We start from the raw sequence: 26,539 nt of genomic DNA, 5'->3' as shown, positions 1-26,539 counted from the left end.
AAATGAACAAATAAGAATAAAGTGTATTTCTTACCATGTCAGTAGTCATCACTTTTGCTACGATATGTGTTATAGTCTTTCCAAAGTTTCTTTTTCCTTTCCTACGCCTCAGAATTCTTGGAAAGAAAGGCCCATGAACTCTGAAGTTGAAAACATTTATTTTTAATTAAATCAATATGAAAAATACTCAAGGTACACCTACTTAAAACTTGGTACTAAGCATCTTTGAGAAATAGGTTCCATTCATTTTAAGCTTCTTGAGAGCAATGAGCAACTTGAGAGTGATGGAATAATTGAGATCTTTTAGATAACTGAGTGTTTAAACCATCGAACTCTGAAATCTTTTCATTTTAGTGAAAATCTGCATGCAACCCACTACAATCAATACCTCAGTCATCTTGACTTTTCAGTACAATAGAAGATTTCCTGATTATACTTTCATAATACATTGAATTGTAGACACTCAAAGCAGAGATAGGTTATGTCTGTGCTACTGAGGTATAAGAATGTTTGGGGACCTGCCTAATTTGAGATACTATGTTTATTTAAGATTGTTTTTGTATCTAGGGAGAACTTATCCTTTGAAACAGGATAAGTTGGCTGTTGGCCTCCATCAAACAATTCTAGCTTCTTTCTTCATTGTTTTTAACTGATTGCTATTCAGCACTTTTAGGTAATTCCATTCTTTCTCTTCTTTCTGCTTTTCTTTTCAGTTCCTGTTTCCTATCAAAATGTTATCAAAAGAAAGAAAAAAATTGAGTATAACTTTTATCATTACTGTCAGCCACGCCAAAAGGGACATTCTTTTTTCAACATATTTACCAGTAGTCTCTTTATGTGTAATCTTTTGGGGTCTCTGCAGCACTTTGATTATTGCTTGATGCAGCATTAATACCAATATTTTTCAGCTCATGTTTCAATTAGCAATATTCAACAATTTACTGTTACATAATTAATTTATAAGGTTGTGTTAGTTTCAGGTGTACAGCAAAGTAAATCAGTTATGCATATACATATATCCACCATTTTTTTTAGATTCTTTTCCCATATAGGTCATTACAGGGTATACAGTAGAGTTCTTTGTGCTATAACAGTAGGTCCTTATTAGTGATCTATTTTATATACACTGTGTAGTCTGTATATGTCAATCCCAATTTATTTCTCTCCCCTCCCCCTTATGCCCTGGTAACCATGAGTTTGTTTTCACGTTTGTGACTCTACTTATGTTTTGTAACTAAATTCATTTGCACCTTTTTTGCAGGTTCCACATATAAGCAGCAATCTCAGTTACCAACATTTTTGTGAAACTTAAAATTTCAGAAAACTGTTCCTAGGTATTAATCATTCCGATGATTAAATTTTGAACTCTAAGATATTAGCAATGTCCTCCAAAGGAAAAGTTTCATTTAACATTTCAACATCAAACTCATTCAGCATTTTTATACCTATTTAAGCAAATTTTGATTTGAGAAAGAGAACTACTCATACATTTTTTCCACCATATATCTAATTACTAGTTGCTCAAAGAGTAAAGCATCTTACATACAGGAAATAGTTTATCATACAATCCTAGTTTTAAAATTAAAGGTATATGTCAGTGATTTTTAAAATTATACTTTTAATAATGTATAATTTACATAACACTCATTTTAAGTGAACCACTCTATGAGGTTTCACAAATGTATCCACCCACTTAACTCAATCATAACACAAGATATAGAATATTCCCATCATACAAGTTCCTTCATACATCTTTGCAGTCAGTCCTCAACATCGACTTTCAGAAACCCACTGATCTTTTTGTCACAGATTTTCCTTTCTTGTAATTTTAATTGGAGGATCATTGCTTTACAATGTTGTGTAGGTTTCTGCCATACAGCCATGTGAATCAGCCATAAGTATACATGTGTCCCCTCCCTATTGAACCTCCCTCCCACCCCTCACCCCATTCCACCCCTCTAGGTTGTCACAGAGCACTGGGTTGAGCTCCCTGTGTTATACAGCAACTTCCCATTAGCTCTCTATTTTATTTATGGTAATGCATATGCTTCACTGCTACCCTCAATTCGTCCCACCCTCTCTTTCCCCAGCTATATACACAAGTCTGTTCTCTATGTCTGCATCTCTATTCCTGCCCTGCAAATAGGTTCATCAGTACCATTACCTTTTTTGTAATTTTTAAATGGAATTTAAAAGTAAAATATGCTATGTATTCTCTTGTGTCTGGAGTTTTTCAGTCAGACTATTTTGAGATCCATCATGTTATTTTGTGTATCAGCAATTTCTTTACATCGCAGAAAAACATTTCATTATAGGATTTTCTATATACAAGATTATGTCATCTGCAAGTAGAGATAATTTTCATTTTCCTTTTTGGATCTGGATGAATTTATTTTTCTTTCCTATTGCTCTGGCTAGAACCTCCAGCACAATTGAATACAAGAGTGGACATCATTGTCTTGTTCCTGATCTTAGGCGGGGAAATATCCATTCTTTCATTGGTAAATATGATGTTATAGGATTTTCATAGATGGCCTTAAACAGGGTGAGGAAGATCCATTCTATTCTAAGTTTTTTTAGAATTTTTATCGCAAAAGAGGAATTTTGTCAAATGATTTCTCTGTAACTTTTGAGATGATAATGTGGCTTTATTGTGTATTACATTGATTTATTTCCATATGTTAAACCAACCTTGCATTCCTGGGATAAATTCCAGTTGTCATAGTGTCTAATATATTTCATATGTTGCTAGACCCAGTTTGTTAAAGTATTATTGAAGATTTTGCATCTATATTTATTTATTTTATTCATTTATTTTTTTATTTAAGTCTTTTGGCTATGTCCTGCAGCATGTGGGACCTTAGTTCCCTGACCAGGGATTGAACCTGCATCCTGTGCATTGGACACTCAAGAGTCTTAACCACTGGACCACCAGGGAAGTCCCTACATATACATTTATACAGGATATTTTCTGCAGTTTTCTTGTGATATCTTTCTATAGTTTTGGTATCAAGGTGACAATGGCCTCATAGAATGAGTTCGGGAAGTATTCCCTTCTCTTTTAATTTTTTGGAAGACTTTGCCAAAAAAAAAAAAAAACCAAGGGGTTAGCTTCCCTGGTGGCTCAGTGGCAAAGAATCCACCTGCCAACACAGGAGATGCAAGAGACACAAGTACAATCCTTGGGTTGGGAAGATCTCCTGGAGTAGGAAATGCAAACCCACTCCAGTATTCTTGCTGGGAAAATCCAATGGACAGAGGAGCCTGGCAAGCTACAGTTCATGGGATTGCCGAGTCAGACGTGACTGAACAACTGAACACACACAAACAAAGGTAGGGTTTCTTTACCCTCTTGGCTTCTTTCAAGGTTTTTTTCTTATCTGTGATTTTCTTCAGTTTAAATATAATATGCCTATTTGCACATTTTAGGAGTATTTGTCCTACTTGGTGTTCTCTAAGCTTCTTGGATCTGTGGTTTGGTGTCTTCATTTAATTTTGGAATTTTTTCACCATTACTAATTTGAGTATTGCTTTTTGGCTCCATTTGCTTTCTTCTCTTCTGGTATTCCAATTGCACATATGCTACATTCTTTGAAACTATTCCACAGTTCTTAGATTTTTTTTTTCATGATCTTTTCTCTTTGCATTTCAGTTTGAGACAATTTGACTGACATATCTTGAAGCTTTCTGATTCTTTCCTCAGTTGTGTCCCATCTATTGGTGAGCCCTTCAAAGGCAGTCTTCCTTTCTATTTACAGTGTCTTTGATTTCTAGAATGATCTTTTAATTCATTCTTATAGTTTCCATCTTTTGCTTGAACATTAGCCATTTTTTCTTGCATGTTATATACTTTTTTCCATTAAAGTCCTTAACATGTTAATCATAGATACTTTTTTTTTTTTTTGGTTGCACTGCATGGCATGCAGGATCTTAGTTCCCTGACCAGGGATCGAACCTGTGCCCTCTGCAGTGAAAGTGCAGAGTCTTAACCACTCAACTGCCAGGGAAGTCCCAATCATAGCTATTTTAAATTTCCTGTCTGGTAAATTCCAAAATCATACTTGGAGTCTGTTATTGATGCTTGCTTTCCCTCCTCAGACTTGGTTGATTTCCTTGCCTTTTAGCATATCATAATTTTTTGTTGAAACCCACGCATGGCTAACAGGAAGTGAGGTAGATTAATTATTAATCTGACCAGGAGGTAGCCTGTGTTTGTTTGCTCTAGCTTTAGGTGTCAGAGGCTTCAAATTCCTGTAATTTCCAATTTCTGTCTCCTCTATATATCTTTGGCCTTCCTTTAGAAGCCCCAAACTACTCTCTAGAAGAGTCTGTGTCTTACAGCTCTTGTAACTATATTTCAGTTATTATACTGGAATCTTCTTGGTATGGTTTTAAGATTCAGCAGAGAGGAAGTGTCTATACTCTTGTGATTACTTATCAGTCTTTTACTGAGTCTATGTCCCTGGACTGTGACCTTCACAAATGTTTCTTAATCCTCTTTTCCCCTGACAGGAAGGCTAGAAGGGACTAGAGTCAGAGAAATGCCTTTCCTTTAGGTGGCAAAAAGCTTTGGTAAAGACTTTTCTCCTGGAGAATAGCAGATCTTTGTTATGGAGAATGCTCTGGGTATATTTCATAATGGTTACTTTTCCCTTCACCCTGCCAGAGTCATAACAGAATCTTTCTTGGCTCTTCACTGAGAACCTAATGAGACTCCTAGAGGTAAAACCCCACAAAGGTATGGGATCTCCTTAATAACTGCAGCTCCCTGTGAGTTTCTTTCGTACTAGTTATCATTTAGCATCCAGCAATCTATCAAAATTACCATTTAAATGTTGTTATAATTTATGGCTCTAGCTGGTTCTGTTCAAGATAAGCAGATCTTAGCTGTGACTCTCTGAATTTACCTTTCTCCAAATTTCAGGGTGGCAGTTTGTCCTGTGACCTCTGTTCTCTGATGGTTCCAAGAAAGTAATTTTCAAGTTTGTTCAGCTTTTTTCTTGTTGTAAGGACAGGAATGATAACTCACAAGCTCTTTGCATGTCAGAGCTAAATCCAGAAATTCTTGGTTCTGTTTTATAGTTTTCATTTTTCTGCTGAGATTCTCTGTTGCTCAAAATTTGGGTCTCACTCCTTTTGCAGCTCTCTCACTTTCAGAATATCACAACTAAATTTCCAGCTATTCTGACAGCCCTGAACTCTGTCCTTTGTGTCACCTTGAAACAGTAAGATGGCACTTTTTTGCTGCCTGAGCTATAAGAGCTGGTGAAGACCCTCAGACCAAAATGCCACAAATTCTCACTCTCTACGTTGCATTTTATATGTGCACAATGTCTACCTACTCTTTTCTTTGGCCAAAAGTAAGAAGGTAAAGAAGAAAGGTATGGAAAGAACTAGATCTATGAGATTTTTAAAAATTAAAAACCCCAAAACACTCATTTCAATGAATTCAGGTAATATAAAAATAATTTTCCAACATTGGTAGTTGTGCCTGTGCTTATCTCATAAATTCATTTCATTTCAGTTCAGTTCAGTTGCTCATTCATGTCTTACTTTTTGTGACCCCATGGACTACAGCACACAAGGCTTCCCTGTTCATCACCAACTCCCAGAGTTTGCTCAAACTCATGTCCATCTAGTCGGCAATGCCATCAAACCATCTCATCCTGTTGTCCCCTTCTCCTGCTGCCTTCAATCTTTCCCAGCATCAGGGTCTTTTCCAATGAGTCAGTTCTTTGCATCAGGTGGCCAAAGTACTGGAGTTTCAGCTTCAGCATCAGTCTTTCCAATGACTATTCAGGACTGATTTCCTTTAGGACTGACTGGTTTGATCTCCTTTCAGTCCAAGATACTCTCAAGAGCCTTCTCCAACACCTCAGTTCAAACGCATAAATTAGACATCTACTTTTATAACCTATTTCAATTGGGGTGATATATATGACAAGTGATATGATAAAAGAATGACCATGGAAGAGGGTGGAGGAATAGGACAGGGAGACCACTTTCTCCCCAACAAATTCATCAAAAGATCATTTGAATGCTGAGCAACTTCCACAAAACAACTTCTGAACCCTGGCAGAGGACACCAGGCACCCAGAAAGGCAGCCCATTCTCTTTGAAAGGAGGTAGGACAAAATATAAAAGACAAAAAGAGAGACAAAAGAGTTAGGGATGGAGACCCATCCCAGGGAGGGAGTTGTGAAGGAGGAGAAGTTTCCAAACAGCAGGAAATCCTCTCACTGGTGGGTCTGTGGGGAGTTTTGGAACCTCAGAGGGCAACATAATGGGGAGAAAGAAAAAAAACCCCACAGAATATGTGCCTAACCACAACTCCCAGCAGAGAAGTAGCCCAGAAGCTTGCGTCCACCACCAGTAAGCGGGGGCTGGACAGGGAGCCGTGGGTTGCATGCTTAGGCCTGAATGCCCTGAGGACAATCTGAGGGAGCTAACATGAGATAGCAACCCAAACTGTGGGATAGCCAGAAAGAGAAAAAAAAGAGAGAGAGAGAGAGATCTTTCCCACGAGCTCTAACCTAAGGCACAGACTGGCCCACTCACAGAACAAAGGATTGAGCAAATACGAAAGGAGAGCTAGCTGGCTGCGGACAGGCCCCTCCTCCACCGGAGGCAGAGAGGCAGGGGGGCGGCAGGCAGCCAGAGTTGGAAGACGAGGGGCAATCTGCCCCAGAGACGGCATCCTCCACCAAACTGGGAGCAGGCTCCCAGTTGCTAACCAAATCTTCCTGGGATTCTGGACGGTTGACATCTGCCAGGAGGGTTGCAGCCAGAAATCAGCTCCCCAGAGGAGACACACAGCACACCTGAGAGGGTGTTCTCGTGGCGCACCCAGGAAACTGAGTGGCTGGGACTGGGGAGGTGATTAAGATGTACAGCCCACTTGGGACAGTGTGCTTGCCAAGCACCTGGTCACCTGAGCTGCTCGGACCTGAGAAGGGCGCAAAATGCACGCCCAACCAAGTCTGTGCCTTTGTGGAGTACCCGAGAACCTAAACCTGAGCAGCTTAGATCTGGGAAGTGCATGAAACACAGGGCCTGCTTTGGACAGTTCTCCTGAAGGGCAACCTGGAGCTTGAGCAGTGTAGACCAGGAAAGCACATGCCACCGTGAGCTGGGGTAAACCCAGTGTGGTCCATATACTGCAAGCACTCCCCCACACACGCCAGTGATATTTGTTTGCAGTGTTCCTCCTTCTCCGCAGCACAACTGAACAAGTGAGCCTAAATAAGTGACCACCTTTGCCCTTGTGTCAGGGTGGAAATTAGACACTGAAGAGACTTGAAACCGAGGAAGCCAAAATAAACAAAGAAGAGGGAACCACTCTGGAAGTGACAGGTCCAACAGATTAAAACCCTGTAATTAGCATTGACTAAGCATTGGAAGGGGCCTATAGACCTTGAGAAGAAGTATAAGCTGGAACAAGGAACTATCTGAAACTGAACTGACCCCACACTGCCCTCAACAGCTCCAGAGAAATTCCTAGATATATTTTTACTATTGTCATTTATTTATTTATTTATTTTACTTTTTTACTTTTTAAGTTCTTTATTACTCCTTTAATTTTCATTTTGATAACCTAGTGTTACCTTGCAAAAAAAAAAAAGACCCTATTTTTAAAGCAAATTTCATATATATATATTTTTTATAATTTTTGGAATTGATTTTGTTTTGAATTTTTAATATTGTATTTTTGAGAGTCTAACCTCTACTCTAGATTTTTAATCTTTGCTTTTTGGTATTTGTTATCAATTTTGTACCTTTAAGAATCTAATCTTCAGTACCCATTTTTACTTAGGGGTGTGATTACTGACTTGATTGCTCTCTCCCCTTTTGACTCTCCCTTTTCTCCCCCAGGTCACCTCTGTCTCCTCCTTCCCCCTTCTCTTCTCTATTTAACTCTGTGAATCTCTCTGGGTGTTCCAGGCTTTGGAGAACACTTAGGGAACTGACTACTGGCTAGATTGGTCTCTCTCCTGTTGACTCCCCCTCTTCTCCTCCTGGTCATCTCTATCTCCCTCCTCCCTCTTCTCTTCTCTATGTAACTCTGTGAACCTCTGTGGGTGTTCCAGACTGTGGAGAGGACATACGGAATTGATTACTGGCTAGATTGCTCTCTCCCCTTTTGATTCCCCCTCTTCTCCTCCTGCTCACCCTATCTCCTTCCTCCCTCTTCTCTTCTCCATGTAATTCTGTGGACCTCTCTGGGTGTCCCTCACTGTGGAGAACCTTTTCACCATTAACCTAGATGTTTTATTATCTGTGCTGTTTGGATGGAGAAGTCTTGAGGCTACTGTAAGAATAAGACTGGAAGCCAGAGGCAGGAGGCTTAAATCCAAAACTTGGATTTAAGAAAACTCCTGACTCCAGGGAACATTAATTGACAAGAGCTCATCCAAAAGCCTCCATATCTACACTGAAACCAAGCTCCACCCAGGAGCCAACAAGTTCCAGAGCAAGACATACCATGCTAATTCTCCAGCAATGCAGGAACACAGCTCTGAGCATTAAAATACAGGCTGCCCAAAGTCACACCAAACACAAAGACACCTCAAAACTCACTACTGGACACTTCATTGCACTTCAGAGACAAGAAATCCAGCTCCATCCACCAGAAGACAGACGCGAGCTTCCCTAACCAGGAAACCTTGACAAGCCACTAGTCAAGCCACTAGTCCAACCCCACCCACAGGGAGCAACCTCCACAATAAAGAGGAACCACAAACTTCCAGCCTACAGAAAGGCCACCCCAAACACAGCAACCTAAACAAAATGAAAAGGCAGAGAAATATTCAGTAGGTAAAGGAACATGATAAATGCCCACCAAACCAAACAAAAGAGGAGGTGATAGGGAGTCTACCTGAAAATAATGATATCAGAATAATGATAGTAAAGATGATGCAAAATCTTCAAAGCAAAATGGAGTTACAGACAGACTAGCGATAAGGATTGAGAAGATGCAAGAAATGTTTAACAAGGACCTAGAAGAAATAAAAAAGAGTCAATCAATAATGAATAATGCAATAACTGAGATTAAAAGCACTCTGGAGGAAACCAACAGTAGAATAACTGAGGCAGAAGACAGGATAAGTGAGGTGGAAGACAGAATTGTGGAAATAAATGAAGCAGAGAGGAAAAAAGAAAAAAGAATTAAAAGAAATGAGGACAACCTCAGAGACTTCTGGGACAATGTGAAATGCCCCAACATTCGAATCATAGGAGTCCTGAAGAAGAAAACAAAAAGAAAGGCCATGAGAAGATACTTGAGGAGATAACAGTTGAAAAGTTCCCTAAAATGGGGAAGGAAATAGCCACCCAAATCCAAGAAACCCAGAGGGTCCCAAACAGGATAAACCTAAGGCAAAACACCCCAAGACACATATTAATCAAATTAACGAAGATCAAACACAAAGAGCAAATATTAAAAGCAGCAAGGGAAAAGCAACAAATAACACACAAGGGGATTCCCATAAGGATAAAAGCTGATCTTTCAATAGAAACTCTTTAGGCCAGAAGGGAATGGCAGGACATACTTAAAATGATGAAAGAGAAAAACCTACAATCCAGATTACTATACCCAGCAAGGATCTCATTCAAATATGAATGAGAAATCAAAAGCTTTACAGACAAGCAAAAGCTGAGAGAATTCAGCACCACCAAACCAGCTCAACAAATGCTCAAGGATCTTCTCTAAACAGGAAACACAGAAAAGGTTTATAAACTCAAATCCAAAACAAGAAAGTAAATGGCAACGGGATCATACTTATCAATAACTACCTTAAAAGTAAATGGGTTGAATGCCCCAACCAAAAGATAAAGACTGGCTGAATGGATACAAAAACAAGATCCCTGTATATGCTGTCTATAAGAGACCCACCTCAAAACAAGGGACACATACAGACTGAAAGTGAAAGGCTGGAAAAAGATATTTTACACAAATGGAGACCAAAAGAAAGCAGGAGTAGCAATACTCATTTCAGATAAAGTAGACTTTGAAATAAAGGCTGTGAAAAGAGACAAAGAAGGACACTACATAATGATCAAAGGATCAATCCAAGAAGAAGATATAACAATCATAAATATATATGCACCCAACACAGGAGTGCTGCAATATGTAAGGCAAATGCTAACAAGTATGAAAGGGGAAATTAACAGTAACACAGTAATAGTGGGAGACTTTGATACCCCACTCAGACCTATGGATAGATCAACTAAACAGAAAGTTAGCAAGGAAACACAAACTTTAAATGATACAATAGATCAGTTATATGTAATTGATATCTATAGGACATTTCACCCCAAAACAATGAATTTCACCTTTTTCTCAAGTGCACACAGAACATTCTCCAGGATAGATCACATCTTGAGCCATAAATCTAGCCTTGGTAAATTGAAAAAACTTGAAATCATTTCAAGCAGTTTTTCTGACCACAATGCAGTAAGATTAGATGTCAACTACAGGAAAAAAACTATTAAAAATAAAAATATATGGAGGTTAAACAACATGCTTCTGAATAACCAACAAATCACAGAAGAAATCAAAAAAGAAATCAAAATATGCATAGAAACAAATGAAAATGAAAACATAACAACCCAAAACCTATGGGATTCAGTAAAAGTAGTGCTAAGGGGAAGGTTCATAGCAATACAAGCTTACCTCAAGAAACAAGAGAAAAAATCAAATAAATAACCTAACTGTACACCTAAAGCAACTAGAAAAAGAAGAAATGAAGAACCCCAGGGTTATTAGAAGGAAAGAAATCATCAAAATTAGGGCAGAAACAAATGAAAAAGAAACAAAGGAGACTATAGCAAAAATCAACAAAACTAAAAGCTGGTTCTTTGAGAAGATAAATAAAATACACAAACCATTAGCCAGACTCATCAAGAAAAAAGAGAAGAATCAAATCAATAAAACTAGAAATGAAAATGGAGAAATCACAACAGACAACACAGAAATACAAAGGATCATAAGAGACTACTACCAGCAACTATATGACAATAAAATTGACAACTTGGAAGAAATGGACGAATTCTTAGAAAAGTAAAACCTTCAAAAACTGAAACAGGAAGAAATAGAAAATCTTAACAGACCCATCACAAGCACAGAAATTGAAACTGTAATAAAAAAAAATCTTCCAACAAACAAAAGCCCAGGACCAGATGGCTTCACAGCTGAATTCTACCAAAAATTTAGAGAAGAGCTAACACCTATCCTACTCAAACTCTTTCAGAAAACTGCAAAGGAAGGTAAACTGCCAAACTCTTTCTATGAGGCCACCATCACCCTAATACCAAAACCAGACAAAGATGCCACAAAAAAAGAAAACTACAGGCCAATATCACTGATGAACAGATGCAAAAATCCTCAACAAAATTCTAGCAAACAGAATGCAACAACATATTAAAAAGATCATACATCATGACCAAGTGGGCTTTATCCCAGGGATGCAAGGATTCTTCAATATTTGCAAATCAATCAATGTGATACACCACATTAATAAATTGAAAGATAAAAACCATATGATTATCTCAATAGATGCAGAGAAAGCCTTTGAAAAAAATTCAACATCCATTTATGATAAAAACCCTCCAGAAAGCAGGCATAGAAGGAACATACCTCAACGTAATAAAAGCCATATATGATAAACCCACAGCAAACATTATTATCAATGGTGAAAAATTGAAAGCATTTCCCCTAAAGTCAGGAACAAGACAAGGATGCCCACTCTCACCACTACTATTCAACATAGTTTTGGAAGTTTTAGCCACAGCAATCAGAGAAGAAAAAGAAATAAAAAGAATCCAGATTGGAAAAGAAGAAACAAAACTCTCACTGTTTGCAGATGACATGATCCTCTACATAGAAAACCCTAAAGACACCACCAGAAAATTACTAGAGCTAATCAATGAATATAGTAATGTTACAGGATAAAATTAACACACAGAAATCCCTTGCATTCCTATACATTAACAATGAGAAAACAGAAAGAGAAATTAAAGAAACAATTTCATTCACCATTGCAATGAAAAGAATAAAATACTTAGGAATAAATCTACCTAAAGTAACAAAAGACCTATATGTAGAAAACTATAAAACACTGAGGAAAGAAATCAAAGGTGACACAAATAGATGGAGAAATATACCATGTTCATGGATTGGAAGAATCAATATAGTGAAAATGAGTATACTACCCAAAGCAATCTATAGATTCAATGCAATCCCTATCAAGCTACCAACGGTATTTTTCACAGAACTAGAACAAATAATTTCACAATTTATATGGAAATACCAAAAAAACCTCAAATAGCCAAAGCAATCTTGAGAAAGAAGAATGGAACTGGAGGAATCAATCTGCCTGACTTCAGACTATACTACAAAGCTACAGTCAGTAAGACAGTATGGTACTGGCACAAAGACAGAAAAATAGATCAATGTAACAAAATAGAAAGACCAGAGATAAATCTAGGCACCTGTGGACACTTTATCTCTGACAAAGGAGGCAAGAATAGACAATGGAGAAAAGATAATCTCTTTAACAAGTCGTTCTGAGAAAACTGGTCAACCACTTGTAAAAGAATGAAACTAGAACACTTTCTGACACCATACACAAAAATAAACTCAAAATAGACTAAAGATCTAAATGTAAGACCAGAAACTATAAAACTTCTAGAGGAAAACATAGGCAAAACACTGACATAATCACAGCAGGATCCTCTATGACCCACCTCTCAGAGTAATGGAAATAAAAGCAAAAATAAACAAATGGGACCTAATTAAACTTAAAAGCTTTTGCACAACAAAGCAAACTATAAGCAAGGTGAAAAGACAGCCTTCAGAATGGGAGAAAATAATAGCAAATGAAGCAACAGACAAACAATTAATCTCAAAGATATACAAGCAGCTCATGCAGCTCAATTCAAGAAAAATAAGTGACCCAATAAAAAAATGGGCCAAAGAACTAAGCAGACATTTCTCCAAAGAAGACATACAGATGGCTAACAAACACATGAAAAGATGCTCAACATCACTCATTATCAGAGAAAGGCAAATCAAAACCACAATGATGTACCATCTCACGCCAGTCAGAATGGCTGCTATCAAAAAGTCTACAAACAATAAATGCTGGAGAGGGTGTGGAGAAAAGGGAACCCTCTTACAGTTGGTGGGAATGCAAACTAGTACAGCCACTATGGAGAACAGTGTGGAGATGCCTTAAAAAACTAGAAATAGAACTCCCATACGACTCAGCAGTCCCATTCTGGGCATACACACGGAGGAAACCAGAACTGAAATAGACACGTATACCCCAATGTTCATCACAGCACTGTTTACAATAGCTAGGACATGGAAGCAACCTAGACGTCCATTGGCAGACGAATGGATAAGAAAGCTGTGATACATATACAAATGGAATATTACTCAGCTATTAAAAAGAGTGCATTTGAATCAGTTCTAACGAGGTGGATGAAACTGGATCCTATTGTAGAGTGAAATAAGTCAGAAAGAAAAACACCAATACAGTATATTAATGCATATATATGGAATTTAGAAAGATGGTAACAATGAAGCTATATGCGAGACAGCAAAAGAGACACAGATGTAAAGAACAGACTTTTGGACTCTGTGGGAGAAGGCAGGGGTGGGATGATTTGAGAGAATAGCATTGAAACATATATATTACCATATGTGAAATAGATCACCAGTCCAGGTTCGATGCATGAGACGGGGCACTCAGGGTCGGGGCACTGGGATGACCCAGAGGGATGGGATGGGGAGGGAGGTGGGAGGGGGTTTCAGAATGGGGGACACATATACACCCATGACTGATTCATGTCAATGTATGGCAAAAACCACTACAATATTGTAAAGTAATTAGTCTCCAATTTAAATAAATAAATAAAATTTTTTTTTAAAAGAATGACCACGCAATCTTTTTGTTTCCATTTAAAATAGAGCAGGGCTTCCTTGGTAGCCGAGTGGTTAAGAATTTGCCTTGCAATACAGGGGACACTGGTTTGATCCCTGGTCTGGGAGGACCCCACATGCTCTGTAGTGGCTGGGCCTGTGCGCCACAACTGCTGAGCCCGTGTACCCAGAGCCTGAGCTCCATAACAGGGGAGGCCACCATGGTGGGAAGCCCTCGCACCACATCAGAGTGGCGTCTACTTGCTGCATCTGGAAATGGCCGGCGCACAGCAATGAGGACCCACACCTACGACAACCAAAAAAATGAATAGATAAACAAATAAATAAATATTTTTTCAAAAAACAGAGCAAATTATTACCGGAGGCGTAAATCTTCCCACATTTTCAGTAATCCACAGAGCATTACTATCTCATAGTACTTTTTCCAGCATTCAACAGCCTCTGCCGCAGATGGATCTTCTTTAATATTGCTCTGATACTCAATGAGTTCAACTCGCTTGTTTTTATACTTCTCCAAAGTTTTTTTGAAACGTTGTGCAATAGGACCAGGTATAGTTCCATCTTGTATATCACACCACCTGAAAAGTATCAGTACAGTGACAATGTTTATCTTACATAATATGATGAGTAAGTTTTTAACTATACTTACAAATTAATTCTTTCTTCAATCAAAGCAGTATAATTCTGACAACTTTCTTCATCATCCCAGTCTCTCCAAAGAAAGTCATAAAAAAACCTGACAAATCAAATTGAGATGACAGTGATCAAAATCAGCCAGTACCATGTTTATAATTAAAAAGATATCCTGATGTCAGAAACCTTTATATGAATCTTAATTTTTAAGAAAAATCAGTCCAGTTCAGTTGCTCAGTCGTGTCTGACTCTTTGCAACCCCATGGACTGCAGCATGCCAGGCTTCCCTGTCCATCATCAATATTTCAAAATAAACTTTCAGTGAACTAATATTAAAAGTAAAACTTCAAACATTAGATGATCTGCATTATATTTCAAGTTACTACAGATAATGTTTCTTGAAGTGGGATTGTAAAATTCATGTTCCACATTTCATAGACTGTGGCTGATATTGTTTACCAAAGAAATAATATCTGAGATAGAATCATATTTTATATTGGGGGAGTATTAGGAAAATAAAGACATGCCCCCCAGTATTCTGTATTATGCTTACATATAGCTTCTCTCAAATTGTATCAATGTGTAAGAAGCAATCATAATGGGGATGATGACATCTGGTACTTGTAATGCCTTTAAATGTGAAAAATGAAATCTAATATATTTAAGATGCTTAAATATGAGAAGAATATAGTGATTTTGTTTTTTGGGTTATTTTTTTTCCACCCCATGCAGCCTTCCAGATCTTAGTTTCCCTACCAGGAATTGAACCTGGGTCTCATCAGTGAAAGCCAAGGAATACCCCAGAGTTTAGTGTGACTTATCTCTAGAAGTTTTTAAAATCCAATTTTTGTAAAATGCAAGATCAAAAACCAGCAAACTTACTGCCCACATACAATACTTCCACAAGAGAGAATATTTTAGGTACAAATATGTACATTAAAAATAGAAAAATTGAATTCAGCAGTGAGTAAAAGTTAAATAAAGTATATATAAACAAGACTTAAATATTAAATCAACGTTTTTAATATGAGAACTTTCAGAAGTAAAAAGTTCTAATACCTTACAACTTCCAAGGCCAAAGCAATATCATGTAAATCAGAATCTTGCCCTTCAACAGGGTACACTTCCAAGAGAGATACACTATGCTCTAGTTCTTCCAAAATCTCATCAACCAAATCTCTTGGAATATTTGCAATGTTAGAAGAAAAGGGCTCAGCAACAGAAACAGTAACCTTGAAACAAGATGATGAGCTTTGGCATGGTTTACAAGTTACCTAAGATAAATATAAAATTTGTAGTTGTGAATGAAAGTAAATCACAAAGATTCTTCCTCAAATATGAGCTACTTATAAAATTTCTTCTTTTAAATTTTTATGACTTCTCTAACAATCGTCGTACATAATAACAATAGATCAATACAGAATAAAATATCAACACAAATTTTCAAACTACTTCTTAAACAATTATTAGTTTTTAAGGTTCATGAGAGGAACTGTCTCCTACATAATTTCTAAGTTTGAGTTGCCAGACTTTTGGATTTTATAAAACAGTAGTATTAAAAATTTTTTTGGACTAATTTTGCCATGAAAGTATATTTTAAAAAATTCTATTGTCTATATTTGGAGAAGGAAATGGCAACCCACTCCAGTATTCTTGCCTAGAGAATCCTGTGGGTGGAGGAGCCTGGTGGGCTGCTGTCCATAAGGTCACACAGAATTGGACACGACTGCAGCAACTTAGCATGCATGCATGCATTGGAGAAGGAAATGGCAACCCACTCCAGTATTCTTGCCTGGAGAATCCCAGGGACAGAGGAGCCTGGTGGGCTGCCATATATGGGGTTGCAGAGAGTCAGACACGACTGAAGCGAATTAACAGTAGCAGCAACAACAGCACTGTCTACATTGGACACGGAAGCCCGGCGTGCTCCAGTCCACATGGTCTCAAAGAGTCCAACACGACTGAGCAGCTTAACTAATTATCTATATTACAGTATTAGTAAAAGACAGTATTATAAAATACCAAAAAAAGTACAATGGATATAATCAAAAAGTTAAGTCCTAAAGAGAAAAGAAAAAGGTAAAGTCCTTAGGTTGAATAAATTTAGCTTCACTTGTGTTTTCTTGTCTCATTTCACCACAATGGAGTGATAACCTGTAGCACATCTGAAAATAAGTTCATGAAATCACTGAGTTGACAGAAGTTTTATTTCTTTTTAAAGTCTTTATTGCCATTGTTACAATATTGTTTCTGTTTTATGTTTTGGTTTTTGGCGGGGAGTCATGGGGTCTTAGCTGTGTGACCAGGGGTCAAACCAGCACACCCTGCACTGAAAGAGGAAATCTTAACCAATGGACTGCCAAGGAAGTCCTTGACAGTAGCTTTAAAAATTAATAAATTACACTAAGTATTAGCACAAAATATACAATTACAGAAGTTGGTACGAATTTTCAGCTCTAAGATGAAAAAGGTTTTAGGATCTAATATATAACATAGTGACTACAATTGATAATTTGTTATTAAGTTACCAACTCATGTTTGACTCTTTGTGACCCCATCAACTGCAAAGTGCCAGGCCTCTCTGTCCCTCACCATCTCCCAGAGCTTGCTCAAACTCATGTCCACTGAGTCTGTAATGCCATCCAACCATCTCATCCTCTGTCCACCTCTTCTCCTTCTGCCCTCAATCTTTCTCAGCATCAGGGTCTTTTCCAATGAGTTGGCTGTTTGCATCAGGTGGCCAAAAGATTGGAGCTTCAGCTTCAGCATCAGTCCTTCCAGTGAAAATTCAGGCTTGATTTCCTTTAGGATTGACTGGTTTGATCTCCTTGCTGTCTAAGGGATTCTGAAGAGTCTTCTCCAACACCACAGTTCAAAAGCATCAATTCTTCAGCACTCAGCTTTCTTTATGGTCCAACTCTCACATGGAAAAACCTTAACTTGAACTATACAGACCTTTGTTGGTGAAGTGATGTCCCTGTTTTTAATATGCTAACTAGGTTTGTCATAGGCTTTTCTTCCAAGGAGCAAGAGTCTTTTAATTTCATGACTGCAATCACCGTTTGCAGTGATTTTGAAGCCCAAGAAAATAAAATCTGCCACCTTTTCCATTTCTTCCCCATTTATTTGCCATGAAGTATATGTATATATGACTTCCCTGGTGGCTCAGACGGTAAAGCGTCTGCCTACAATGTGGGAGATTCGGGTTCGATCTCTGGGGTTGGGAAGATCCCCTGAAGAAGGAAATGGCAACCCACTCCAGTACTCTTGCCTGGAAAATCCCATGGACAGAGGAGCCTGGTAGGCTACAGTCCACAGGGTCACAAAGAGTCGGACACGACTGAGAGACTTCACTTTCACTTTTTCATGTGTATATATAAAATCATCATGTTATACACTCTATCTTACAATCTTGTCAATTATACCTCAATAAAACGGAAAAAAATAAACACTACCAATAATATATTTTGAACATTTTCAGATACATGTCCAATAAAATTATTACTATTTATTTTTTTACATATACAGTGTTTTGGTGCTTAATTTATTAAAAGGAATCAAGTTACGGTCAATTGACTGCATTTGGTTTTCTTACCTAACCATGATTTCTTTCCTTCTTTTTTTTAAAACTTTTTATTTTGTATTGGGCATAGCCAATTAACAAACAATACTGTGACAGTTTCAGGTGAACAGCAAAGTGACTCAATCATACATATACAGGTAACCATAACTTAATTTCTATATAACACAGAATTGAGTTGTTTTCAGATACTGTGTAATGTAATGAGTTTCAAACACAATTTCTTGTCACCAAAACCACAGATTTGAAATATCTATCTGAAGTAGGGGTACCATTTGTGATTGCAAATATTAATTTCTACAAAGGATAATTGACCTTTAAGGCAATCAGATTTATGATGTCAAATATGCTACAATATTTAACCTATATACCTATAAAAGGAAAATCTTAGATAAAAGCTTGGAAGTGGATGTATTATACTAAAAAGGCAATTTTCATAGGAAAAAATTTCGAATTTTATCAATAATTTTCTGATCTAGTTTATTCTTTCCTCATATAACTAAATCTCATAATTCAGATAAATGAAGATTAAAGATAAATAATGGGGAAAAAAGACCCAAGCTAATTAAAGCCTAATTTACTAATTTTTAAGAAATGCACTTTTGTTATTTTTACATTATTTGAGCAATTGAAAGTAGGCTAATAAATATTATCCAATACTACAAGATTTGATTTAATGATAACTGTTTACAAGAAAATGTGTGCAAATATCCCTCCTTACTCTCTTTTTACACTATTAACTTGTTAAGAAACTTAAAATAGATGTAAACTTTTGTCAACCTTTGTTTAAGTATCCAAGCCTCAAATTTATAAAGTTACATTTTGGTCTTAAAAAGAACTGATAATTTCATGCAAAGAAAAAGGATCAGGTGAAAATTATTTACCTCAACCAATATACCAACAAATGGGATAGAAGATTCTTCATATTTCACAAAGAATAACTCAGGATTAGCTTTCCAGACTCCAAGCCATTTGTCTTTCAACTTTAATTTTTCTGATAGATATTTACTCATAGCATCATCAGCATCTTCTGCCTAGCAAAACAAAAATATGTACACATATAAATATATGAAATTATAGATTTATATGTAAGTATTTTTACTGATTTCTATTTAAGTATGCAGCCCATATGCCCTTAAAATAATGAAAAAACTCGGAAATAATAGATTTTAACTGAATCTATATTTAATGAAAAATAGAAACATTAAAAAATTAGAATGAAATTAAAAGATATCTATCACTCAATAGAGTAATTCAGAGATGAGACATCTACTTATTATTTATTTTTTAAGTAATTTGTTTTATTGATCTACTGAGCAATTTCAGTTCAGCTATTCAGTTGTGTCTGACTCTTTGCAACCCCATGGAGTGCAGCACACCAGGCCTCCCTGTCCATCACCAACTCCCAGAGCTTGCTCAAACTCATGTCCCCTGAGTAGGTGATGTCATCCAAATATCTCATCCTCTGTCGTCCCCTTCTCCTCCTGCCTTCAATCTTACCCAGCATCAGGGTCTTTTCAAATGAGTCAGTTCTTCGCATCAGGTGGTCAAAGGACTGGAGCTTCAGCTTCAGCATCAGTCTTTCCAATGAATATTCAGGACTGATTTCCTATACGATTGACTGGTTTGATCTCCTTGCAGTCCAAGGCACTCCCAAGAGTCTTCTCCAACACCACAGTTCAAAAGCATCAATTCTTTGGTGCTCAGCTTTCTTTATACTCCAACTCTCACATCCATACCTGATTACTGGAAAAACCATAGCTTTGACTAGACTGATTTTTGTTGGCAAAGTAACGTCTCCGCTTTTTAATATGCTGTCTAGGTTGGTCACAGTTTTTCTTCTAAGCAGCAAGTGTCTTTTAATTTTATGGATGCAGTTATCATCTGCAGTGATTTTAGAGCCCAAGAAAATAAAGTCTGTCACTGTTTGCATTGTTTCCCCATCTATTTGCCATTAAGTGATGGGACTGAATGCCATAATCTTAGTTTTTTGAATCCTGACTTTGAGGTCAGCTTTTTCACTCTTCTCTTTCACCTTCATCAAGAGGCTCTTTAGTTCCTCTTCACTTTCTGCCATAAGGGTGGTGTCATCTGCATATCTGAGGTTATTGGTATTTCTCCCAGCAACCCTGATTCCAGCTTGTGCTTCATCCAGCCTAGCATTTTGTATGATGAACTGTGCATACAAGTTACATAAACAGGGTGACAATACACAGCCTTGATGTACTCCTTTCCCGATTTGGAATCAGTCTGTGGTTGCATGTCTAGTTCTGACTGTTGCTTCTTGACCTGCATACAGATTTCTCAACAGGAAGGTCAGGTGGTCTGGTATTCCCATCTCTTGAAGAATTTTCCAAAGTTTGTTGTGATCCACAAAGTCAAAGGCTTTGGCATAGTCAATAAAGCAGAAGTAGATGTTTTTCTGGAACTCTCTTGCTTTTTCTATGATCCAACAGATGTTGGCAATTTGATCTCTGGTTCCTCTGCCTTTTCTAAATCCAGCTTGAACATCTGGAAGTTCTTGGTTCACATACTGTTGAAGCCTGGCTTGGAGAATTTTGAGCATTACTTTGCTAGTGTGTGAGAATTACTGCAATTTTGAACATTCTTTGGTATTGCCTTTCTTTGGGATTGGAACAAAAACTGACCTTTTTCAGTCCTGTGGCCACTGCTGAGTTTTCCAAATTTGCTGGCATATTGAGTGCAGCACTTTAACAGGATTATCTTTTAGGATTTGAAATAACAACTGGGATTCCATCACCTCCACTAGCTTTGTTTATGGTGATGCTTCCTAAGGCCCACCTGACTTCATATTGCAAGATGTCTGGCTCTAGGTGAGTGATCACACCATCATGGTTATCTGGGTCATGAAGATCTTTTTTGTATAGTTCTTCTGTGTATTCTTGCCACCTCTTCTTAATATCTTCTGCTTCTGTTAGATCTATACCATTTCTGTCCTTCATTGTGCCCATTTTGCATGAAATGTTCCCTTAGTATCTCTAATTTTCTTGAAGAGACCTCTAGTCTTTCCCATTCTATTGTTTTCTTCTATTTCTTTGATCACTTAGGAAGGCTTTCTTATCTCTGTTTGCTATTCTTTGGAACTCTGCATTCAAATGGGTATATTTTCCCTTTTCTCCTTTGCCTTTCACTTCTCTTTTTTTCTTAGCTATTTGTAAGCCCTTCTCAGACAACTATTTTGCCTTTTTGCATTTCTTTTTATTGGGGATGGTCTTGGTCACCGCCTCCTGTATGATGTCATGAATCTCTGTCCATAGTTCTTCAGGCACTCTATCAGATCTAATCCTTTGAATCTATTTTTCACTTCCACTGTATAATCGTAAAGGATTTGACTTAGGTCATACCTGAGTGGTCTACTGGTTTTCCCTACTTTCTTGAATTTAAGTCTGAATTTTGCAATAAGGGATTCATGATCTGAGCCAAAGTCAGCTCTTGATCTTGTTTTCGCTGACTATATAGAGCTTCTCCATCTTCGGCTGCAAAGAATATAATCAATCTGATTTTGGTGTTGACCAGCTGGTGATGTCCATGTGTAGAGTCATCTCTTGTGTTGTTGGAAGAGGGTGTTTTCTATGACCAGTGCATTCTCTTGGCAAAACTCTGTTAGCTTTCGCCTTGTTTCATTTTGTACTCCAAGGCCAAACTTGCCTGTTACTCCAGGTATCTTTACTGTAACTATACATATAAAAACATGGTTATTATCATGTTTAAAAACCTACTCATGAATTTTTTCTGACCTTTAAAGACTTAATGCCCTACTAGAATTTACTCAGCACATAAAATTTTTAAATAGAAATCCATTCTAAAAAACAAATGAGCATACTAAGAATTCAGTAAATATTTTGCCCATTTTGTTTTCTGCATTTCAATTCAACTACCTCAGGATGATAATCTAAACTATTATGAAACTCAGACATTAAACCCTGACTGATTAATGACACAGTAAAACAGGAAAAGGAGTGCATCAAGGCTGTATATTTTCACCCTGCTTATTTAACTTATATGCAGAGTACATCATGAGAAACACTGGGCTGGAAGAAACACAAGCTGGAATCAAGATTGCCGGGAGAAATATCAATAACCTCAGATATGCAGATGACACCACTTTTATGGCAGAAAGCGAAGAAGAACTAAAGAGCCTTTTGATGAAAGTCAAAGAGGAGAGTGAAAAAGTTGGCTTAAAACTCAACATTCAGAAAACTAAGATCAGGGCATCCAGTCCCATCAATTCATGGCAAATAGATGGGGAAACAGTGGAAGAAGTGGCAGACTTTATTTTGGGGGGCTCCAAAATCACTGCAGATGGTGACTGCAGTCATGAAATTAAAAGATGCTTACTCCTTGGAAGGAAAATTATGATCAACCTAGACAGCATTTTAAAAAGCAGAGACGTTACTTTGCCAACAAAAATCAGTCTACTCAAAGCTATGGTTTTTCCAGTAATCAGGTATGGATGTGAGAGTTGGAATATAAAGAAAGCTGAGTGCCAAAGAATTGATGCTTTTGAATGTGATGTTAGAGAATACTCTTGAGAGTCCCTTGGACTGCAAGGAGATCCAACCAGTTCATCCTAAAGGAAATCAGTCCTGAATATTCATTGGAAGGACTGATGCTGAAGCTGAAATTCCAATACTTTGGCCACCTGATGCGAAGAACTGACTCATGTGAAAAGACCCTGATGCTGGGAAAGATTGAAGGCGGGAGGAGAAGGGGATAACAGAGGATGAGATGGTTGGATGGCATCACCCACTCAATGGACATGAGTTTGAGTAAACTCCGGGAGTTGGTGATGAACAGGGAGGCCTGGCATGCTGCAGTCCATGGGGTTGCAAGGATTCGGACATGACTGAGCTACTGAACTGAACTGAATTGAGTTTATAGAAATGTTTTTTAATTGCCTTTAAGAGATCTAGCTTTCTGTGATATTGAATATCAGATATAAATTGGTCATTAAATACCAGTCTAGTTTTATGGTAGCAGCATTAAAAGTTTTTTTTTTATTATAATAAAATAAGGCTAACCTACAGACAATCTGAAAAACAGAGATTATATAAGGAAAACAAGGTGAAGTTGCTCAGTTGTATTGGTCTCTTTGCGACCCCATGGACTGTAGCCTACCAGGCTTCTCTGTCCATGGGACTTTCCAGGCAAGAGTACCAGAGTGGGTTGCCATTTCCTTCTCCAGGGGATCCTCCTGATCCAGGGATAGAACCCAGGTCTCATGCATTGTGGGCAGACGCTTTACCGTCTGAACCACCAGGGAAGCCCTAAAGCAAACAAAAACTACCCCTAATCCTGGTAGCCAGAATAACCACTGTTGACATTTTGATGCATTTCCTTCCAGTCTTTTTTCTATGCATATATTATCCATACATATGAATCATATATTTTGTCTTCTGATTTTTTTAACTTAACATTATAGGATGAGCATATCTATAGCTCCTGAAAGCATAATTTTTATAGCTGCATGATTTTCCACTAGATGAAGACACCACAAGTTCTTTACAGTCCATATTGTGGAAATTTAGTTTCTAGTTTTTATATCTTATACACATCAGTGCAATAAAATCCTTGTACACAAATTCTTCTTCTATAACGAAAATTAAAAATAAAAAAGAAAACAGGCTAGGAAAACAGTATTTGCTCAATTCAGTGTTACAAGGTATGTATCTTCTTTACAAAACCTCATTCCACATCCTTAGACTGATGTCTGGGAAACAGTCCTCAAGTGTAAACGTCGTTAATATGGTAATGTAAAACTCAAGGTTAAGTAATCCTGTCCTTATGTTTGGGCAAAGATTGTTGAATGAAAACATTAAGATGAAGGCATATGCGTGCATGCTCTGTCGTGTCCCCACTCTTTGCGACCCCATATGCATGCTCTGTCGTGTCCCCACTCTTTGCGACCCCACGGACTGTAGCCCGCCAGGCTCCTCTGTCCATGAGATTCTCCAGTCAAGAATACTGGAGTGGGTTGCCATTTCCTACTCCAGGGCATCTTCTGGACCCAGGGATGCAACTGGGGTCTCTTGCAACTCCTGCCCTGGCAGGCGGATTCTTTCACCACTGAGCCAGTGGGAAGCCTGTACCAGGGCACTGATAAAGCCTATCTTCCTTCAGCTTTCAAAAAAAATGGAAAACACTACGTGATCTGTTTGAAGGAAAAATCGAATTGGAATTCCTTTAACAGGGCCTGGGAACCTCTATCAAGATGGAAGTCCTGTAAGCGTGGAGTAAATTTACTTTTGTGACATGCAGGTTCTTTGTGCACTCTGTGCCCGCATCTGCCCGGAAGGTGGCCCCGAGTCCCTCAGGGTCCGCTGTCTTCTCCTTGTCCTCACCTTGTAGCCCTGCAGCACTTCGTCGCAGTACAGCGCCACCTTCTCCTCCCGCCACATCCCCCTCATGGGGAATAAGCACACCGGGGGCAGCGGCTGCGCCTCCTCGTCTTCCTCGGGCACTGAGAACAGGGGCTCCTCTTCCTCCTCTAATGGCCCCTGTCCCAGGCTCTCGGCCTGAGAGCCCGGCAGGAGCTGGAGCCGCCGCCGTGCCGCCTCCTGGCCCGCCTTCCCCTTCATGGGGCGAGGGAAGGCCACCACCGGCCGCACCGGGGACGCGGCCCTCTTCAGGTCCGCCGCCATCACCGAGTCCCCGGTGAGCGCCGAGACAATCTCCTCGCCTCGCCGGCCGGGGCTGACGGCTCGGACTGCGTCCTCAGGCACCCGGGACCCCGACGCCATCCCCTCAGCACCCTGCGGGCCAGCGGCAGCCGTTAGTCACTTTTCCGGCCCCGGCCGCGCGAGTCAATGGGCGAGCCGTTCCTGTACGTCCCGCGACGAGCGCGGCGGCTCGAGGGGATGCCGCCCGGAGTGGGTTAGGGGGATGAGGTGTTGGCCGCGGGTCCGAATCTGGGGGTTGGGGCGGGTAGGGATGCTGTGGGGCGCGACGGGGGCGGAGCGGGATGGATGGAAGGTTCTGGGCGAGCTGTTGGTGGGCGGGGGAGGGGCGCCACAAGATGACGCCCGCTCGGCGCCCGGGGGGCTGGTGGTTTAGTCACTCAGTCTTGTCCGACTCTTTGGGACCCCATAGACGGTAGCCTACCAGGCTCCTCTGTCCATGAGATTTTCCAGGGAAGAATACTGGAGTGAGGCGCCATTTCCTTCGCCAGGGGATCTTCCCCACCCAGGGATCGAACTTGGGTCTCTTCCATTGCAGGCAGAGTCCTTACCCACTGAGCTATCAGACGCTGGGTCTAACCTCACCTTGCCCTCTTTAGAACCGTCTCTTTAAAGACGGAATTCTCTCCCAAAGGAAGATTTTCGTGGGGTCCTCATACGTTTTCAGGATGATTGTGGGACACCCTCCAGGTCCTTATAACCTAATATATGTAGGTGGTACCTAACCCTCCATGCACACGTGTCTGCACAAATACAGCCTGAAAGAAAGTTTATTTTTATACTGAGTGGCAATGGTAGCTGGACCTTTCTGGTTATTACTAGAGGAAAATCTAGTGACAAATTCAGCGACCTAGGTTTCCCCCCAACTTTTCACAAGTTGCCCAAAATAAAATTTTCTTTACATTTTAAAAAAGACACTTTCTGCCAAGAAGGATAGGTTTGGTCTATTTTCATGTCGCTTTTGTGCTGCTCAAAATTCTCACGTGAAAGAATATGTTTTGCAACAGTTCAACTGGACGCAAATTTCCAGCTGGGAGTAATGTGTGCAATGACGAACGCTTTCACAATAAAAGTCAGCTCAAGATAATAGTTTTGGAGAACAGAGACCGTTCGTTTCTGTTATTTTTGCTATTGAAAGTACTATTGAGCCAATTGGAATAACTTTTGTTTACAGCCTAGCTGTGAAATACTGCGCTGGGGCTGACAGCTCCCACGGAGAGGAACAGCATTGGGAAAACACCTGCCTGTCTTCCCGCTCATCTGGAAGGACACTGTGTTAAACTTGCAGTTTATTTTGAGGAAAATATTAGTATTAATATCGTGTAACTATAGTTCAGGGAATAATTACAACATTTGTCATATTTAACTCTCAAGTTTATTCCTTTTGTCAGAAGTCCTGGATTTTTTTTTTTCAATTATCCCTAACTATAGATTTTACTAATCAAACGAAAAATAAATTACACTAGCATTTCTTGAAAAAGTTTGCTTTTAATAGAATTGGGGCTTTTTACTCTTTAGGTTCAGAGTAACAGAGACCACTTGTCTTAGTCAAAAGTTAAAAAACAATAACAACAACCTCCCTCCAAAGAAAAGAAAGAAGAAAAGAAAACAATTTGTTAGGAAGCTGCTATTTGCCAGGCAGTGCATAGATGCCTAAGTTATAGAAATAAATGACAAGATTCT

General features: G+C 38.8%; 1 protein-coding gene and 1 non-coding gene across 2 annotated transcripts in view; both read right to left on the bottom strand.

Annotated features, from left to right (window-relative positions):
• The window catches only part of SHCBP1L (SHC binding and spindle associated 1 like), a 35,685-nt gene extending 10,728 nt beyond the window's left edge, over positions 1-24,957 (bottom strand). Inside the window, exons 1-6 of the mRNA XM_081492532.1 lie at positions 24,521-24,957; positions 19,043-19,192; positions 15,638-15,852; positions 14,595-14,681; positions 14,305-14,523; positions 35-140 (exon numbers count right to left, since the gene is read on the bottom strand). Coding sequence (XP_081348658.1) covers positions 35-140; positions 14,305-14,523; positions 14,595-14,681; positions 15,638-15,852; positions 19,043-19,192; positions 24,521-24,919 — 1,176 coding nt within the window. The 5' untranslated portion in view covers positions 24,920-24,957. The remainder of the gene's footprint in view (positions 1-34; positions 141-14,304; positions 14,524-14,594; positions 14,682-15,637; positions 15,853-19,042; positions 19,193-24,520) is intronic.
• Positions 3,935-4,007, bottom strand: TRNAE-UUC (transfer RNA glutamic acid (anticodon UUC)). Its single transcript has one exon. It is a non-coding gene; the product is annotated as a tRNA-Glu (tRNA).
• Positions 24,958-26,539: the final 1,582 nt, after the last annotated feature.

Source organism: Giraffa tippelskirchi, chromosome 5 (genome assembly GCF_054371585.1).
Source record: "Giraffa tippelskirchi isolate mGirTip1 chromosome 5, T2T-mGirTip1v1.2.pri, whole genome shotgun sequence".
In the NCBI taxonomy this organism is placed as follows: domain Eukaryota; kingdom Metazoa; phylum Chordata; class Mammalia; order Artiodactyla; family Giraffidae; genus Giraffa; species Giraffa tippelskirchi.
This window is presented reverse-complemented; position numbering and strand designations above follow the sequence as displayed.